Source organism: Sarcophilus harrisii, chromosome 1 (assembly GCF_902635505.1).
Source record: "Sarcophilus harrisii chromosome 1, mSarHar1.11, whole genome shotgun sequence".
NCBI lineage: Eukaryota > Metazoa > Chordata > Mammalia > Dasyuromorphia > Dasyuridae > Sarcophilus > Sarcophilus harrisii.
Genome location: NC_045426.1, coordinates 272,161,115 through 272,182,347, shown reverse-complemented (window position 1 = coordinate 272,182,347; position 21,233 = coordinate 272,161,115). Strand labels below are relative to the sequence as shown.

Sequence of the window (21,233 nt, the reverse complement as noted above, 5' to 3'; positions counted from 1 at the left end):
ATACTCACCATTCTCCAAACATTCCTTATGCTTTTCCTCCTCAGGGTCTATGCTCATGCCAGGTGCCTATAAAATTCCTACTCACCCTTCAAAGTTCAACTTTATTACTGCTTCTTTTATAACATTTTATTTGTACCTTTCCTACAGCATTCTTTATATTCTGTCTGGTAATTTCTCTTTGTAAACACTAACTCCTAGAATATATAAATGTCACTCTATCAATGATTTTTACATAAAAAAATAAATTGCACTAAAATGTAAGGTTCTTGAGGATGAGGGTGAGTTTTATATTCCCAGTATCTTGAGTTTAGTAGATTCTTTTTTTTTTAACACAGCTTTTTTGGATGTCTGATATCCTTTATTTTTATATCAATATAGTTACCCTTGATAACTCTTTTTCTTCTTCTCCTAGGGGTCATTTCATATAAAAAATAACATTTTTTAAAGATTAAAAAAATAAATATTACTGATCAAGACATCAAAAAAGTCTGAAAATGTGTTCAATGTATAATACTTGTGGACATACCATTTTAATAAATGGGCAGGATGGAAGTGGTTTCTCCTACATTTTCATTTGAGTCATGCTTATCCTTTATAATTTTGCAACATTCACTTTTGATTTCTATGTGTATGTGGTTTTTAATTTACTATGATAGTCATTGTATATATTGTTTTACTGCTATTTATCTCACTCTGCATCAATTTATGTAGATCTTCCCATTCTTATCTATATTTATCATTTCTTACAGCATAGTACTATTCCATTACACTCATGTACCCCAATTTGTTTAACCATTCCCCAATCATGGACATCCACTTTGTAATTCTTTGTTATCACAAAAAAAAAAAAATGCTCATCTGTGTGTATATATGTATGGGGTGTGGGGAGGTTGTTTATAGAGGATCTTTTTTCTTATCAATTGCCTTCTTGGCATGTGTCTGAGTCAGAGACCACGGATATCTTAATCATTTTATTTGCTTAATTTCAAATTGGTTTCTAAAACGACTATATGTCTCACATACTCCAGCAACAATGCACCAGTATGCCTATTTTCCCATTATATCTCTAACATTATTTATCCTCATCTTTTGTCATCTGCCAATTTGTAGCATGTGAGACAAAATCTGAGAGTCATTTTGATTTTCATTGTTCTTATTAGTGATTAACTTTTTAAGTTATTAATAAGTACTTGAGTTATGATGAATGAATTAACTGATTTGTTAATGAAGAATGAACCTCATGGGAAAGAAATTGGTATTCTGGTAATTGAACAATGTTTCTGTCTTTGAGGAAAAAAGTCTTTTTTTTTTCATTTGCCAGACACTCTCCAAATTCCCCATCACGTGCACAATAGCTGCTTCATCCGTATATCGAATGCTTCTACAATTCAATATTTCCAGGTATAATTAGAAGATCCAGTAGCCACATTTATCCAGTTGGTTCTCATCTTTTTTTCTTTGGCACATGGAGTAATTTTAACTCTAGAGCAACACCTAAAAAAGGGCAATTTACCTGATGTCTGATGTGGATTTTCAGTAAATTTTAAGATTCTTATTATTCAACAGCTGTTTCAAAAATAAGAAGTAAGGTGAAAACATGGTAAAATGTGGATCTGATTATCCCTCTTTACAAAAGCACTCTGAACTGCTACCTAATTTTAATCAATCTTTGTTATGATTTGATCTTTATAATTTCTTTTAAAGATCATACTTGCTTTTTGCTATGCAAATCTTGCAATAATCTTTGCCATTTTAAACAACAAAATTCTGACCTTTCTCAAGATACTGGCTCTCTTTGATCACAGAAGATGGAAACATGATAAATCAAGATTCGTCCAACCTCACAATAGCCAATAGCTCCTTTTTCAATAAAGTTGGAATTAAATAAGTTAAATAATAATGGAATGAGTTTAGAGCCACTCATAAAAAGAATAAGCATCTAATTCAACCTCCTTATTTTTATCAGTGAGGGTTAGAAATGGTAAACGATTTGTGAAAGTCTACAATAGGTCTCTGATTTTTTTTTATTCCATTGTTTGCCCCAATACCAAAAAGTGACAGGAGTTGATGGACTTTTCATTTTTGCTCCCCAGCCCTGGACTTTATTCAAACAACTAGTAAAAAGTGAAAAATCCAGATGATAAGCAAGTCACAAAGTGTAATAAAAAGAATATTGAAATCAGACAACTTTTTTCTGAATCCCATTTCTACTTCCCATGTACTGAGCATTTACAATCTCTCTGGGCTTCACTTTCTCGTTTATAAAATGAGAATTGTACCAACTGAAGTCTTTTCCAAGATCCTGTCCAAAAGTTCAGAAAGATGGGGGTGGGTGGGTGGAAATCTTAATAAATAACCTGTTTACTGACTCTTAGCAATAAAAATTTGAACATTAATTAAACTAAGTTGTAGTAGCAAAGCTAAACTCCGAATAGTTGCATTGAAAAATTTTAATCACACTCCTTCCTCCTACTTCAGAAAGACAGGAGACTATGCATAACAAATGTTGCACATGGTGTAATACATAGTTGCTACTTCAATTATTTTGGCTTAATACATTTTATTTGCTAAAGAAAAAAGAGATAAGCAAAGGAGGGAATGAAGAAAGGAAAGAAAAAGAGAGAGAAGAGAGAAAGAGAAGAAAGAGGAGGAAGAAGAAGAGGAGGGAGGAAGGAGAAAGACAGAGGAGACACACACAGAGAAACAAGGAAAAGAGTTTATAAATAGGGCTAGTTCCAGATGCTTCAAAAGAGATTTCAGAAGTATTATTTCTTATACTCATCTTGTTTTATATTTATTTTTTTCCCTCTATAAAAGTTACAAGTTTCCAACCCTGAAACATAGTGCTGCTGGTGGTGAGATGCTGCTGCCTGAAGAGTTTGAGAAGTGGAAAAAAGCAACAGGTCTGAACATCCATGAAATATATGGACAGTCAGAAACGGTAGGTGGGAAGATCTTTCCTTGGGTATTAGAGGCCAATGAAAGAATCACCAGCATTATCAATGAATCCATTCATCCTTCTATCCATCTATCCATCAGTTCATTTATACATTTATCCTATCATCCATCCATTTATATATTCATTTAGATATTTATTGAATTTCAGTAAAAGCAAAGAAACTATCTCTTACAATCCAGGTTTTGTAAACAAGATAGCTCTGGAAAGGTGAGATATGAGTCTGTCTATCTGTGTGTGTGTGTCTCTCTCTCTCTCTGTCTTTGTCTCTCTTTGTCTCTCTCTGTCTCTCTCTCTCTCACACACACATACAGGCATACAGACATACTGTATCCAATATCTATGGGACAACACAGTTTGAGATGCCCAATGTAAACTCCTTGAATGCAAGAATTATTGCGTTTTTGTATCTCCAGCCTGGCACAATGATATATAACAAATGCTTATCCTGAGTGGAACCAGGAGAACATTGTACAAAGCAACAATAAGATTATAAGATGATCAATTCAGATGGACTAAGCTCTTTTCAATTGAGAGGTGATCAGGCCAGTTCCAATAATCTTGTGATGAAGAGAGCCATCTGTACCAGAGAGAGAACTGTGGGGACTGAGTATGAATCACAACATAGTTTTTTTTTCATATTTCTTTTGTTGTTGTTTGCTTGAATTTTGTTTTCTTTCTCATTTTTTATCTGATTTTTTTTGTGCAGCATGATAATTGTGAAAATATTTATAGAAAAATTGCACATATTTAACATATATTGGATTACCTGCTATCTAGAGGAGAAGGTGGGAGGAAGGGAGGGAAAAAATTTTGGAATGCAAGTTTTTGCAAGGGTGAATGTTGAAAATTATATATATGTGTGTGTGTGTGTGTGTGTGTTTTGAAAATAAAAATCTTTAATAAAAAAGAAAAATTTTTAAATAAATTAAAATTTAATTTTAAGATTAGGAAAATTCTATAGGCAAGCTTTACTCATTTTTTTTATATAGGGGCAATTGGGGTTAAGTATGATTCCCAGGTTAAGTATAATTCACACAACTAGGAAGTGTTAAGTGCTTGAAGCTAGATTTGAACTCAGGTCCTCCTAACTTCAGGGATAGTACTCTATCCCCTATACCAACTAGGTACCCTGGCTTTACCAGTTTTTAACAAGGCACTTGATTATATATGTATATATTTCATGTTATTCTTGTTGAAAAGATCAATTAACTATGAATCCTTTTAATAGTCTTAAGCTTTTCTCTAAAATAAAAACCAATTTTAAAAAATAAAATAAAATGAATAAATAAATGCTTAATCTCCATCATATAATCTGGTTGAAAAACACTAGGAAACCCACTGTCCTGCCCTTCCCCCAGATTACATCACCAACCTATAATGATATTTCAGGATTTCAAGCAAGGAGATAACAAAACAGAGTGCTACACTTGGAATTAAGAAATCCTGAACTTAAATCCTACTTTAAATACTTTCTAGCTTTGTGACCCTGGGCAAGTTATTTAACTTGTCTCAGTTTCCTCATCTTTAAAATGAGGGAAATAACAGCATTGAATTCCTAGGATTGTTCTTAGAATTAAATGAGGGAACAATATGTACAGTGAATATTGTTCTTAAATCTTAAAACACTATCTCATGCTAGTTATTAGACCCAGAGTGAACTACAGAGATAAAATAATTACATACCCTACCCCCAGATTTATAGATTAGGAAGTAGAGGAAGACTCTGACATTAAATATTCATTTCTTTGATTGTAGTTGATTTCATATAGGAAGAGTTCAATTATTAATACCTGAGGGTGAGTTTGCTTATCTGACCCTTTCTATGGAGAATCAACTACTAGTTAAAAGTCAAGGCTAGTGGGCAACTAGATGACACAGTGGATAGAGCCCTGGGCCTAAAGTCAGAAAGTCTCACTTTCTGGAGTACAAATTCAAGCATTTAAAAAAATATATTTAATAGTTACATAATCCCAGGAGAGTCTCTTAACTTTTATATACATTTCCTCTTCTACAAAATGAATTGGAGAATGAAATGGCAAACTATTTTGCCAAGAAAATTTCAAATGGGGTCAGAAAGAGTCAGACATGATTGAAAAAACAACTGAAGAAGTAGGAAGGGAGCACAGGTTAGGAAACTGAGCAGGGAGCAGTGGGATGGGGGAAAGGGAAGATGTAGAGAAGCATTCTAAAGAGAAAAACAACTGGAAAGGCAAAAAAAATAAAAGTGGACCATGAGAAATTCTGCGATGTTTTGGAATGATATACATCATATGATTTAGTGCTGGGAAGAATTTTTTTAAAAAAATTTTTCTACTGTTCTGATTTTGTAATGGAGGGAGAACTATTTAGATCTTCAGTATATACAAGTGGATCCTTTCCATTAAATCTGTTTATTTTGTTTCTTTATGGTCACCAGGGATTAACTTGTGCAGTGTCCAGGGGGATGAAGATCAAGAAAGGCTCCATGGGGAAAGCTATTCCACCTTTTGAGATGCAGGTCTGTCTCTCCATTTTATTCCATGAACAGATGTCAAGTGGCTACTATGCATGAAGCACTGTATCAGGCACTAATAATGAAAAGATATATTCCTCCTCTAAGGATTTATCATTCTTCTTGTTCCTTACCCTGGGATATGTGAATTTTTTATAACTTTATTTCAATATAATTATTTTCCTTTGTAATCCTATGTAATTCATTTTATACATTTAAAACCATTCTTTTAGAAAAGTTTCATAATATAAAAGCTAGTTGTGGGGGAGGACAACTAAACTTTGAAAGATTCAGAACTAAAAATGAGAATACATTCCATGAAGAAATGAGGAGGAAGGAAGCATAGTTCAGATAAAAGTGTTGGATTTGGAATCAGAAGACTAGATTCAAATCCCATATCAAACACTAACTATTTGGATGGTGTTGGACAAGTTTTACAGAGCTCTCACATTTTACAGAACATAGCTTTTCTCCCACCCTCTGAAATTATTTCTATTAACTTTTTATATATGTCATATTTATTAATCTGTGAACAGGCCTTCCTTCCCAATAGAATGGAAGCTCCTTGAGAGCAGGTACTGGATATAGATGACAATACTACCTAAACTAATCTATTTATTTAGCGCTATACCAATCAGACTCCCAAAAAAACTTTTAATGACCTAGAAAAAATAACAACAAAGTTCATATGGAAAAACAAAAGGTCAAGAATGTCAAGGGAATTAATGAAAAAATCAAATGAGAGCAAATCAAATGAGAGCAGGTACTGGTTTTGTTCTTGTATTCCCAGCTACCCAGCACAGTGCTTGAAACATAGGAGAAGAATAATAAATGCTTGTTGAATATCAGATTCTGAATAAAGAGTTTCAGTATTCAAAAATGAGTTTATCATTCCTCTCCAAATCAGTTATTCTTCCCAAGTTTCCCATTTCTATCCATGACTACTCTTCCAATCACCCAATTACAGTCTTGAAATTATTCTCCCTTAAATCCCATCAAGGTATTTCAGTTCTTCCTTAGTAATTTTTCAATCCTATCTCTGCCACTAGCTCTGTATATCCTAAACAAGCCCCCTGACTGAATGAAAATAAAAACATTTATTTATTTATTTATTAGGCATTCATCTAAGGTTTGGGATATATAAATACAAAAGCAAGACAGTGCTTATTCTTCAAGACTATTCAGTTTATTTTCAAATCAGAGCAAACAACACATAAAGGAGAGGTGTCCGAGGAAGAATATTTTCATCGGGGAAATCTTGATGTCGGCAAGTGGAAATCAACAATTAGCAAGCCCTTTCCAGAAACAATTAGTAGTGTTGTTTTTATTTCAATTCTCAGACCAAGAGGGTATATATATCTGGGGCATAAAACAGTCAAATTGCAGAAATATGGTTTCAACATGTGACAAACCAAACAGCTTGGCTCCTCCAGCACATGGTCTCTAGAGGTCCAGTTTGAAGAATAGCTCAGCAACGGTTCAATGCAAGAGGGGGCAATGTGAAAAGGGTGGTCCCAAGGAATTCAGAGATGAATTCTAATTTAACTCATGTTTCTCAGGGAACTCCCTAGGACTTCTATCTCATGTTGGGGGAGTTTCTATACAGGGAGTTCCAGACTCTGACAAAATTACAGATTGTTCCCAAAATGTCCCCAATGTATATTTACCCCAAAATGCCATGTGCATGCATCAGTTTACATTTGGATTATTATTAATAGCCTCTCTCCTTCCAGGTTCTTATCTGCCCTACCCATCACTTAGACAATTTCATCATACTACTTCCTTGTTCAAGAAGCTATAACATAATACACCAGACCAGATTCTAGCTCAGTCTGGCCTCCAATCTAGGAAATTAACTCAATAACCTTTCCTTTAGGAAGTTAGCTCAATAACCTATCCTATCCTGCATTTTCACTCAAACTCTGATGTTCTTCAATATGACCACCCTTTTTCCAACTTCAGTCAGGTAGGTCTTCTTATAGCAAATACTTTGATTTGGTTGTTCCCTCCAGTGCCACCATAGCATCCCCTTCCTTCCTTCCATTTTCCTGATTTAAATCCTAACCCATCCCTTAAGACACAGCTCTAGTTTAAATTCCTTCAGGTTATTCTGAATTCATTCATCTCTCCTTTCTTTGACTTTCATATATTTGGGGTAAGAATGTTGTATTTTTCATTTATTTTTATTATTTATTTCTTGTCGTATTTTCCTTATGTTGTACTTCTGTCTTATCTTTCTAGTAAAATTATAAGATTCCTGGAAATAAAACCCATGCCTTAACTTCTTTATCAATATTCCCACAATGTCTTAATACATGGTGGTAGAAGATAAATACTTTTTAGGTTGAATTGAATTGAAATAGATGACTCAAACCCCTTTTAGTCTTGGACAATGCAGACTTATTTGAAGTGAGATAATTACTAGAAAAAGAAAAGACTTGTTAATAGGAAGTCACACAATAATATATAAAGAAAACCAGCTTTGGATTCACATAGAACCTAGATGAAAATTCTTTTTTTTTTTTTTTTTTGATACTTATCTCTTATATGACTTCAGGAAAGTCAAATTTTTCTTCTCTAGATCTCAGTTTCCTCATCTGTAAAATTGTGGAGGAAACTGGCAGGTCAAACTACAAAACCCCTAATGTTCCTTTCTGCTCTAAATCCTAAAATTTCTTGACATCTTTGAGACTATCAATGGGTAAGTGTATCTTATTTCTCTGTGAACCTAGTTGACCAGATTTTGAGATAAATTACAGAAGTCTTGCAAGGAAAGGATCATAGGACTGCAGATTTAAATATGAAAGGTAATTTAAAGGCCTTTAAATCAAAACCCTTCATTTGACAAATGAAGAAACTGAAATACAAAGATCTGAACCTAGACTTTCTTATTCCATGTCCAGTTCCCTACCTTCTATGCTATGAAACCAACTCAAAAATGTATATGATACTCACTATTCTGTTTAAAACAAACAAACAAAAAAAAGGTTTTAAAAGATCTGAATGGGAAAATTTCCTACCATATTTTCTGACTCATCAGTTACTTATCTGTCCAATTTTTAATTTGGTGAGTAGGAGGAAAAGTCAAGAAATCAGTTGTAGTAGCAATTCTATTAGCTTCTGTTATCAAAACAACAGCAATATGAAGTAGATTTTACAAAAATTATTATATACCCCAGTATAGCAAAGATGTGAAGAACAGGGGGAAAAAAGCAACATACTTACAAATTGGCCCACCCTCCAGTATCTCTCCAACTCTTTCCCCTGGTTTTTAAATGATTACTCTATTTAAGCAACCAGTATAACAAGACAGGATCTGTGGAAGGACAAGTCGTATTGATTCAGAGTCTCAGACACAGATTTGGCTCATGCTGCCACTAATACAATCCCCTTGCATATCTTTCTTAACAGTTTCTGGTTTGAATTTAACTTTGATACTATCAGTGACACTCCTATTTTATTTGAGTTAACTGTAATATGATAAATCTTGGTACAACCTTTTAATTTAAACTCACTAAGTCTTTCTTCATTAAATATTTCCTACAAATAGAATATTGTCGAATTCTAGATGTTCTAGATTCTGGATGAGGAGGTAGGAGGCAGGTTAGGGAGTTGGCTTTATGAAAAAGAAGATTTGAAGTATCTATTTTTTCTCTGACCTCTCCAAAATATTTTTTTTATTTTAATTCAATTTTATCTTATTTTCAGTTTAAAATTATCTCCCTCCCTCACCCCTCTTTTACCCACTAAAAAGTTAAAGTTATTTTATTTATTAAATAATTATCTCTTGCCATTTTCCTCTTTTTCCAGATTATAGATGATAAAGGCAATATCCTTCCCCCAGGGACAGAAGGGAATATAGCCATCAGGATCAAACCTACTAGACCTATCGGCTTATTCTCTGGCTACTTGGTAAGACTATCTCCTCCAATGAGAGAATTGCCTAGAAGTATTTAAAGGATGTCATTCTGGGGGAGGACATGGGGGGAAGAGAGGGAAAAAATTAGAACAAAGGTTGAATGTGGAAAATTACCCATGTATATATTTTGAAAATAAAAAACTATACTTTTTTTAAAAATCAAAAAAAGGATGTCATATGGAAGAATTAGATTTATTGTATTTGATCCCAGAGTGTAAAATTGGGGGCAATATGTAGAATTTGTAAAAAAAAAAAAAAAAAAAAAAAAAAAAAACATAATTCAAAACAATATAAAGAACTTCTTTATAATTGAAATGGGCTCCCTCAGGAGGTAGTGAATAAGCCCTAACTGGACTACAGAAATAGTTCAATTAGTTGTAGGGAATATTTTAAGGAGAGAGTTATTTAGGTATGGATTTGATGTCATGATATATATCATAATAAATATACCTGCCTTCTGCTTTCATCTAAAGTTGTCATTAGTTAAAAACTACTGAACAAAATAGAGCTAAGAACATATACATGAATTCTATTAGAGACCTTTTCCAGATTCAGATTAACCCTTTCACTCTTTGGGTTCATCAAATCAACCCAGGCCAAATCCACCTGAATATAAGATTATCCAGACCACATTTTTTCTATTTTGCCTATAATAGTGACATACATTGTTAAAAATGTCTTTGCTAAAAAGTTATATCTACTTAAAAAAAGGAAGTAAAATTAGTCTAACATGAATCCATTGTGGCTCATTCCTTTATCATATTCCAATACTGGAGCTGACTGGGGAAAATTTCTATGATCATTCATTTTTTTTAACTGTTTCTCTTTAAAACAGCTGGAACTTTTTGTTCATAAATCTCATTGCAAGATTACTAAATGCACAGATACTTCAAACTGACATGTTATCACTTTGAATAGTGCCTTGGAATATAATAGGAACTCCTTGCATAGCTTTTTAAATAGTTTCTGATTTGAATTTGGCTTTGTCCAATATAATCAGGAATGCTCCTGTTTCACTTAAGTGTAGTATGATAAATCTTGTACAACCTTTCATTAAATTCTCTAAAACTTTCTGCATTAAATGTGTTCCTATAAATAACATATTGTTCAGGATTCTAGTTTTTCATCTGTTTTGTAACATGAGGCAGCAGAGCTTGGTCCAGAATAAGTAAGACCTGAATTCAAATCCAGTCTTAAACATTTACTACCTATGCAACTTAAGGCAAACCATTTAACATCTATTTGCCTCAGTTTCCTCAACTTCCTCAACCTTAAACTGAAGAAAATAGCAGTTTCTGTCTCACAAGAGCAAATTAAATAATACTTGTACTTAGTTCAATGCCTAGAACATAGTAGCTACCATATAGATGGATATATACATATATATGTATATATATATATATATATTCTCTTCCTTTATAATTCCTTTTTGTATTTGTTGATGGATTTGCATTTAACATCACTAAATTTATCTTTTATTCTACCATTCTTTAATATTTGATACAAAGGAATATAATCTTTCTAATTTCACTACTTTTATTATTAAACTAAAATTGACAATGTTATACAAAAATAAGATTCTAATATCTTATACTATTAATTAGGTAAATTCCTTGATTTCTGAATTCCCCCTTTATCAAAAAGAGGTACTTAGCTTGGAGGTCACCTTATCCTCACCCCTTCCACCTTTTTTTTTCCCTTTGTAGGTCTGATCATGTTTACAGGCTCTTGGAAAAGAACTAATAGAACAAATAAAGATGAAAGATAGAAGATGATTGACAGTGAAGGAGTTAGATGGAAGGGACAGAATCAAAGGCATAAGTAGTATTGGTATTGTGATATTGACCACATCAAGACAATATTGACAAAATCAATTAGTATTGACAAATATTAGTGTTATCACCTACTCAGAGATAGAAGTAAAAAAGAAGAAAGCTAGTGAAGAGGTAGAGAAAGTAGTAGGTTTGATGGTGATTAGAGAGATAAGGGAGCTCATGATGGATGGATTTAATTTTGTCAGTAAGGTAGGAGGTTAGGATATATGCTGAGAAAATAGAATCAGAGGTAAATCTTGGAACTTGAAAAGAGCAGATTTGAACAATTACTGAAGGGAGTAGAATAGAGAATCAACCAAGAAAGAGTCAAAAGTTTGACTTATTGCAGTGATAGCCCAGTTTTGTAAGAGGGAGCAGGAGATTTTTTAATCATAGAGGAAGATTTCAAAATTCAGCATCATGGTGACTGCATTTTTTTGCTCATTTTTTTGAAGTATGGTTTCGATGAGGTCCTGAGTAACTAAATGAGTTTGGCGGAGAAAGACAAAGTATTGATGGAATTGCTCCCTGAGGCAATCAGGGAAAGGCACTGATGGGAATTGATTCAACCTTATTGTCCTACCCTCTGTGGAGGTCATTGGTAGTTCCACTTCGCTATATTCAGTCAGAAATCCAAGTTATATCAAATCCTGAGGTTAAATTTCCCCTATAATCTGTCCATGGCTGTTTTTGCTGCTTTGCTGAGCTCCTTTGGCCCAAAGGCATTTTGCCTTTCCCCTTACCTCTCCCCCATTCCACTTGGTGTCTTTCCTCTCCTTCCCCCAGAATCCCTCAGCGTGTCTTTCTTCTCATCCTCCCAATATGCTTCATAATGTCTTTTCTCTTATCCTCCCACCATATCTCAAGGTGTCTTTCTCCTTATAACTCTTTCAGGGTGCTAACTCTCTTTTAGGATTTAGCCTACCAGTTAAGGGTATGTTCCTACCTCCTAAAGTACCTTTCTTCTGGTTAATTTTGAATTCCACTAGGGAACTTATTATTTTCATTATTAATTGTAAAACCACTTTCCTTGCTACTATATGCTCTCCCAACTTAATTTCATATTTACAATGGTATCTATTATTTCCCTTCATTTTGTCTATAACCTCTTCTCCTAAATAAAGCTACCTTTTACCAAAGAAAACAGACATAGTGAATTCTTCACATGACCAAACCCCAACATTTGATGTCTACGTCAATCTCATCATTTGGTGCTAAATCCTATTAAGAGACAGGTCAATTCTCCAAGAGCCTCCACAGCTGTGGATCATAGCATCTGAAGGAGTTGCAGGGCAGCCTTTGCTGACACAGTGGTTGCAGACTGGGAATGAGATAAATTGGAGGCATAGGGAAGAGGAAAGAGATCAGACAATGCAATGGCCTCTCAGTCAGAGAGGTCAGAGAACAGTAACTGCCTCTCAGTCTCCTTGTATCATCCTCTCATAAGAGGAGATCTATTCTGGATTGGATCTCCAGTAGCCATTGTCAGGTGACTCCCATGTATTCCAACAAAACTCCAAATACATCATTTGGGACTGAGAATTGCTATCCTGAACACATCAGTTTCATTTTTTTTTTTTTGCATAAGTTTTTAATGATTTCCTTCTGCCCAGTGAGCCATTTATGAGTTGAATGTGAAGAGCTTCACTCACTTTTAATGTCCCACCCTGCTGTCTTCTGCAAGCATTTTCTTTAATTAGAGATTTTAGGATTTTAGAAGAATGCAAATCTAGATCTTTCTCTTTTTTAAAATCAAATCATTCTTTTTCTCCAGTCCTATAGGGAGTCTCATATTTAGGTTTTTAAATCTCAGTATCAGTGACTCACATCTGTCAGTTCTTTAATTGCCTTGGAATGCCCTTAATCTGGATATGGTAATTTTGTAAACATTGAGACCTGGTAGATCAAAGATTTAGAGCAAAAAGGGATCTTTAGAGGTAATCAACTCAAACCAATCCATTTTTACAAATATGGGAAATGAGACCTGAAGAGGTTCAGTAATTCACCCAAAATCACCCAGCTAGTAAATTGAATTTGAACACAGATTTTCCTGGATCCAATTCATTATATTATATTTCCTTTTCTTAAATATCTCAGCTTTTATATGGGGTTTCAATTTCCTGTTCAGCATTTTGATACTGAACTCCCAGTCTTAAGTATGGACTCCTTGATAGACAAATCAGAAGCAAAGTGAGTCTATCTTCTTTTTAACATCCTTTATCATTTTCCTATCCAGAGCATAACAGTGTTCCTCTCTTTTATTTAATAATCCTATTGTCTCCAATTTTTATAATTCCTTTTTATATAAAAGTAATTTAAATATATGTAATAAAAACCTTAATAAACCCCATAAACTCTCAGACTTATTATCCCATCTCCAATACTTACAGACAAGTATAGTGCCCAAACAAGGCAACATTTTCTCTTAGAAGTCAGTATTTTTCCTTAATGCTATTAGCTAGAGTCCCCAAAATGATATATTCTACTCTATGTTAACCACTAATGATCAGTGCCCCAGTGCCATTTAACCAGTGAATATCAATTAGCTTTTACAAAGGGAAAATTACTGCAAAAAAATATAGCACGAATAAACATTACAAAGAATCTCTCCCAAACACTTGGGGAGATACTCTACCCTCTCCCTCTGGGAAATGAAAAACTTAAGGCAGCTTCTTTATAGTTTTCTTCCCCAATAAGTTCCTTTTCTGATTCAACCTAGGCAATGGATGAACTATTGTAGATCCCTCTGGATTATAATCAATCTATTCTGGTTAAAATAAGTTGCTTGAGACTTAGCCCTCTCTCTCTGATAAATTCCACCATGGATTCCATCTCCCAGGCCTTTAGTGCTTGCTTTTCTGGCTTTCCAAAGCTCAAGAGTCACCTTTAATACAAACAGAGACTGAGAAGAGAGGCTTATATTCATAGGTCATAGGCAGGGTTCAGGTGGGGAAAGAGGAGGGTCAAGGCCTCTCCCCATCCAGAGTCTTAAGCATAAATCTTCCTCAAATGCTTTGTTCAGTTGGTGTCTTTTGAATGTACTCCAAGTTCTGACTCAGCAGTGAATCAAAAGTTCATCCTTTCCCCATTTAATAAATGGCCAGAAGCGTTTTAAACATATTCACATGCTCCAATCAGGAAGCAGTGTCCTTCCTTTTATACATCATGGCTTTTTGGAAGCAAGTTCCCCAGCCTCTTCCAAGCACACTGGCTACATGTTCTGAGGACAGAGGCCTCCCTTTACATTCTCATTCTGTGCTGTAGTTGAAGATAGAAATGTCCTCCAAGGAAATCTAACCTAATTCTATTGTAAAACAAATGAGGAAACTTAGGTCCAAGGAGATTTAATTACTTGGCCAAGATCTCAGATGCAGTACAAACCAGAGACTAGATTTGAACATAGAAACCAGGGAGGGACCATACTTGTTTCCATTCAACCTTACTGCACTGCAAATCTCACATCCATTTAGGACTTTGGTGAGCCTAACATTATTATCATTCTAACCTTCATTTATCTGTTCCTATTTCAGTTGTCTATGCACATCTTTTAAAATTCTGAAGTACTCAATGATTTTTTTTTTAGGATTAAATGAAATCTTCACAATAGCCCTTTCAGATACATATGGTAGGTCTTATTATCCCCATATAGATGAGAAAATTGCCCATGGTAATTGCCCATTAAGGCAAAAACAAAAAGTGGGACTTAAGACTCTTCAGCTCCAGACTATCTCAAGTGATAGGGGCTGATCCCAAGTCATTTTAGTGGATTGAGTCAGGAAGATATGATCTTTAAACCTCAGCTCAAGTCATCCAAATGGAGAACAAGCAATATGATTTAACCTAATCATCAATACCCTAAGCACTTAGTATAGTGTAATAGGTGCCAAAAAAAATTGTTATTCATGATGAAACGCCAAAGCATTACAGGCAATGATTAAAAGAAACCTTAATTTTAATCATCAATCCAGGATTAGAGTTAACCTGTTGGTCTAGAACTTGAAAAAAAAAATGAATCCCTGCAGGTAGCATACAAACTTAGAAAACCCAAATTTAATATCATTTATGTTTTATTGTATTTTTATTTACTTTGTTAAACATTTCACAATTCTGTTTTAATCTGGTTCAGTCAATAGAACTCCCTGCTATTTGTAGCAATTCAAGACTTCCACTTTAGTGCTTATGCACCAAGAATAGTAATATTCTATTCGGTCTTCAACCCTTCACCAAAAGTATTACAGAACCCTGGAGAGAAAAAAATTATCCAACTAGTTCATAAGAGTTTGAGTATTTTTTTTTTCTGATGCCAAATTGGTGACAAGAGAAGATCAAAAAGCTGAAAAATCAATTGGCTAAAGCATGATGCCAACAAGAAACAGGATTTTGAGCTGGAAGGTATTTAAGAGGCTATAAAGTTCAACCTTCTTATTTTACAAATGAAGAAACTTAGGAGGGGTTAATTAACTTTCTCAAGATCACACAAGTAGTAAGTATCCAACTGAAGACACAAATTCAGATTTTACTGATTCTAAGTCTAATGCCCCATCTCTTATGCCATGTTGTTTCTCAAAAGGAATGGTCTCTAGTTCCAAATAGCTAAGGAGGCTAACCCTGGGAAAATTTTGATCCACAATTTAGACTGATGTGATTTAGGAGATCAATTTCTAGTTCCAAATGATGTGTTTGGGATTTAGCACCAAATGTTGAAAGGCATCATAACTTGAAGCTATCATGTGAAGAATTCACAATGGCTATTCTCTTTAGCAAAAGGTAGATTTATTTAGGAGAAAAGGTTATAGACAAAATGAAGAGATAAAATAGACACCAGAAATGGTAAGCATGAAATAGAGTTGGGAGTGAATATAACAATTAACAATGGAAAAAGACAAGTTCCTAATGGCACTAACAATTAACCAGGAGAAAGAACATCCCATTAGATTGGAATATACCCTTAGCTGCAAGCTAAATCCTAAAAGAATTAGTTAGCTATAAGGAGAAAGACACCATGAGGCATAGTGGGGGGGGATGAAAGGAGAGAAAATATAAGGCATGGGGAAGAGGTGAGGAGAAAGACACCCTGAAGCAGAGTATTGTGGTGGGCTATAATTTCAAAAGAGACTCAATCAAAATGGAGTGAGCCATGGAGAGATTTATAGGGATAATTTAACCTTAGGGGTTTGAAGTAACTCAGATTTCTGACTGGACATGGCAAGGTGGAGCTACCCACAACCTCCCCAGAGGACTAGAAGGTTGAACTGATCAACATCAGTGCCTTTCCTTGTTTGCCTCAAGCAATAATCCCATTAATACTTTAGTCTTTCTCTAACTCCACCTAGTTAACTCAGAACCTCATCAAGACTTCATCTCAAATGTGAGTCAGCATTCCCGAAAATGTATTCTGTTGATCATTCAGATGACTAGTTCAGTTCCCCCTATTCTTGTAACTGAAAAAAGTCTTATGAGCAAGAATAGTAGCATTTTCTTTCTATGTAAAGGACATAATCCTTTGTGGTTTAATTAGTGGTTTTTAATTAGTGATTCCAGATAGTAAAATTTATAATGGAATGGGAAATATACTTAAAAGAACCAATCTTTGTATTAAAGGATCTTACATTCTATTAATATAGGGAAAACAGGAATCACTGAGGAACTATCCACATAAATGAACATTTTTAGCTTTAAAACTGCCTTAAAATTTATGGGACATCTTTTATAATGTCCAAGGATAGGGCAATACATAGAGAAAGTTGACCTTGGAGTCAGGAAGGCATGGACTTAAGCTTTACTTCAAATATCTCTTGCCTGTGTGTCCCCAGATAAATCATTTAACTTTTTAGTGCTTCCCCAGTAACTCTCTAAAATTATAGGTTACAGAGAAATTGACAGTCTAAATCAGAGAATATAATTTCCTTACCAATAGTTGCCTACCCAAATGTAATCATGGATCTAATATTTTTAATTTCCAAGAGAAAGAAATAACTCAGGACATTGACAGAGCAACTGGGGAATAGTCTGGGGCCTTTTATAATGAATGAATCCTGACCCAGTATTAAATTGCTTTCTCAAAAAATGTTCTTTCACTCAGAATAATCCAGAGAAGACTTCCTTAACAGAACTTGGTGACTTTTATGTCACAGGTGATAGAGGCACTATAGATGAAGAAGGCTATTTCTGGTTCCTTGGTCGATATGATGACGTCATTAATGCTTCTGGGTAGGCTGATTGCTGCGGTGGGGATGGGGGGAGAGGGGGTTCAAGTTTCACCATTACAGTCTTATTAGTTCCTAATGATATGTACTAAAGTCAAGGCTATATCTATATAGTATTAATGTGTTTGAAGTTTAGCACCAAATGATGGGATTGACATTTAGGCAATCAAATGTTGGGGTTTGGTCATGTGAAGAATTGGCAATGGCCATTCTCTTTGGCAAAAGGCAGGTTTATTTATGAGAAGAGATTACAGACAAAATGAAGAGATACAATAAGACATCAGGAGTGGTAAATATGAAATAGATTTGGGAGAGAAATTAGCAAAATTCGGGTTAGCAAAGTTAGCAAAGAAAGGGTTTTTAATAATTATTGTTGGAAAAGACAAGTTCCCTAATGGAACTCACAGTTAACCAGGAGAAAGGAAATACTCCATGAGGTAGGAATATATCATTGACTGTCAGGCTAAATTTTAAAAGGGATTTAGCAGCCTAAAAGAGTTAGTTATAAGAAGGAGAAAGACACCATGAGTCATAGGGGGAAGGAATGAAAGGAAAGCCACTATAATGTATGGGAGAATGGGAAGGGGAAAAAGACATCACAAGGCAGAGTGCTGCCATAGTGGACTAACTCAAAAGGAATTCAGCAAAGACAGCATGGTTCAGGGGCAGAATTATAGGGGAAATTTAACCTCAAGGGTTTGACATAACTTGAATTTTTGACTGGACACAGCAAGGGGAAATCCTACTCTACAAAGGATGGGACATAATATTAAACTGATCCCCATCAGTGCCTTTCCCTTCTTGCCTCCTTGCCTCAGAGTCTAATCTTATTAGTATTTTAGTTTTTTCTCTGCCAATGCACCCAGTTACTTAAGACTTCATCAGTATGAGACCTGGATTTACCCTTAAATGTTAAGGAAAATGGACCAAGTGTTGTTTCAGGAGGACACAAGGCTCTTTCTAAAAAATGAAAAAATATGGTATATATTATACCACATGAATCCCCCTGCAAACTTTTTTTTAAACACAGTAAAACCAAATTTGAATGAACATCAATTGTCTTTTTGAAGAAATTTTTAAGTCATATAATGAACATACAAGGAAGAATAGTGCTTAAGTACTTGCTAAAATGATTTGTATAAAACTAAGGTTTTGGATTATTTAGCAACAACTAGTTCAAACTATCTCTTTTTCTTCTTGTTCTACTCCCAATAGAAGCAACCCTGAGATACTGTCTAACCGCTGAAGCATGAGACTTTACAAAAGAGAGTCCTGTACAATCTATCCCATCAGTCCTGGTCCAAGGGAATAGAGAGGTCCAGCACCATGGAGAGAGTCGGTCATTGTCTTAGGGTAGAAATGCTTCTCAGAAGTCACTTAGAGGGGAGATGTAAAGGAAAAAAGGGGGGCAGCTAGGTAATACAGTGGCTACTCCTCTGGACTCCTCTGGAGTCAGGAAGACCCAGTCTCAGACACTTGATGTTTGCTACCTGTGTGACCCTAGGCAAGTCAATAAACCCTGACTGCCTCTTCACAAAAATACATTTAAAAAAAACAAGAAAGAAAGAGGAATTTGCAGGGTAGCAAAGAGAAAATGATCAGATTAGATGATCCCACTATGTAGGTCCACACAATACTGTCCAGTGGGACAGCTGATGGGACATTACCTTTTCTGACATGGTAGGAACAATAGCTTTAGAGTCAATGAAAGCCTATTTCCTTCTTCAGGTACCGGATTGGTCCCTCTGAAGTTGAAAATGCCCTGGCAGAACACCCAGCTGTGGCAGAATCAGCAGTCATTGGCTTCCCAGACCCAATCCGAGGAGAGGTAGGAAATAGTAGAGACATAGTAAGTCCATAGAAGGTGATACTGAATATCTAAATCATTATTAACTTGGAGGTCAGGATTTCCAAGCCAAATCATTCCAGGCAAAGTCTGAGTGATGAGAAAAAATGGCCATGAGTATAGTTCTCCCATGTGGCCAGAAGGCAATACTGCATTTTAAATGACTTCAATGTATCTATGGGTATTTATTGAATATCTATATGCAATTTTAAGTGCTGATCTAAAGAGTTATAGAAGAGATAGCATGTGTACGAAATACAGTTTCTACCTTCACAGAACTTGCAACTTGATTTAATCTATCTATGACTTTCAAAGAACAGCAAAGTGCTCAACTATTTGAGTATATATAGAAGGAAAGAGAGTTTAAAGAATAATTATATTAATAATGGTTACAATAATTCACACATATAATCCCTTAAGATTCATTAACTTCATCTTCCAACCAGTTCTGGTCAAGATCATACACAAGACAACTGGAAATTCCCTTAACACTTCTCCAAAACATTCAGTCAATAAAAGCTAGAGCCAAGAGAGATCTTAGAATTTCAAAGCTGGAAAGGACATGTATTGTGGATTGAAGCAGTCCAGGAAAGATTCAAGGAGGAGACAAGATTTTTTTGCTGAATATTGAGGATAGAAATTTAACAATAGCTACCATTTATAAAATGCTTTAGCATTTAGAAAGCTTTTTTATGTATATTATCTCATATGATCCTCAAAATAAGATTGCTTTAGATAAGTGTCCACTTAAAATTTTTATAATTACAAAGTACATATATTATTCATTTGATTCTAACAATTCAGTGAGGTAGGCAATACTAGCATTATTATTCCCATTTTATAGGTGAGGAAAGTGAGGCACAAAGAGATTAAATCAATTACCTGCTGTCAAATTATTAGTAACTGTGAGCTAGAACTCAAATCAAAATCTCCTGAAATCCAGTCCCATACTGTTTCCAGATTTAATGTGTTCCAAGAATGAGTGAATGAATGAATAAATGAATTGACTTTAATATCTGCCTAAGTGAAATATAATAAAGAAGATAAACCCAATTTATTCTAAAGCTAAAAGGAAATGCATTACAGATTTGCCCATACCACAGCACTCCCATCTGTTAGAATGTGTAGCAGATTTGCATTCAGTATATGTTTTTCCCAAGTAGGTGCTCAGAAAATCTCATTTAACAGACACCTCATATAGCTCCCCACCCTAGCAGAAATATTACATACACACATATATATGCATATTGTATATGTATATATATTCATATCTGTATGTATAGATAAAATAAATATGTTATCTATATTTATGCATATACACAAAAAAACACTCTATATATGTGTATATATAGAAAGAGAGTAGAGAGAGAAATATGTTCTCTCTCTATATATATATACACATACACACAAAAACATACACTACATATACATAGAGATATATTATCTATATTAACATACACACAAAACATACACTGTATATAAACATATATACATATATATCTATAGATGTATATAAATATATATATATAGAAAGAGAAAGAAGGGATAAATATAATATTTTAACATATGTATACATACCCACAAAAAATTGTATATACATTTATATTTATACATATAGATAGTAGATATATAAACACTGTCTACAACACCCATAACAAATTGTTATCCAGCCTTTCCTAAAAGAAGGGAGGCAGCAGGACTTATATTGAAATCCTGTCTCCTTCTGCCCCTGCTTATTAATTTGAGAGCAAATTATTTCATTTCTTTGGGCCTCAGTGTCCTCATATTTAGAAATAAGATTTGATCAATGACTTACAAGGTCCCTTCCATCTTTTAATTTGTGATCCTATGGAGTTTAGGCATTGCTGCCACAACGCTCCTAAATATAGTCCAAAACAAATTAAATGTAATAGGGGAATGTTTCACAACATAAATAAAAACACAATAGAACATAAATAATGTTAATATGTGGTTTTCTGAATCAATGCACAGATGCAA

General features: G+C 34.4%; 1 protein-coding gene across 6 annotated transcripts in view; it reads left to right on the top strand.

Moving 5' to 3' along the window:
* LOC100932766 (acyl-CoA synthetase medium chain family member 1) overlaps positions 1 to 21,233 on the top strand; it is a 119,797-nt gene that overhangs the window by 31,858 nt on the left and 66,706 nt on the right. For 4 of the 6 annotated variants that reach the window (XM_031942468.1, XM_031942461.1, XM_031942482.1 and 1 more), the window contains exons 7-12: positions 1,322 to 1,401; positions 2,818 to 2,941; positions 5,376 to 5,456; positions 9,261 to 9,362; positions 17,266 to 17,393; positions 19,118 to 19,217. In XM_031942468.1, coding sequence (XP_031798328.1) covers positions 1,322 to 1,401; positions 2,818 to 2,941; positions 5,376 to 5,456; positions 9,261 to 9,362; positions 17,266 to 17,393; positions 19,118 to 19,217 — 615 coding nt within the window. The remainder of the gene's footprint in view (positions 1 to 1,321; positions 1,402 to 2,817; positions 2,942 to 5,375; positions 5,457 to 9,260; positions 9,363 to 17,265; positions 17,394 to 19,117; positions 19,218 to 21,233) is intronic. The other 2 variants (XM_031942475.1, XM_031942472.1) reach the window with 2 other exon arrangements.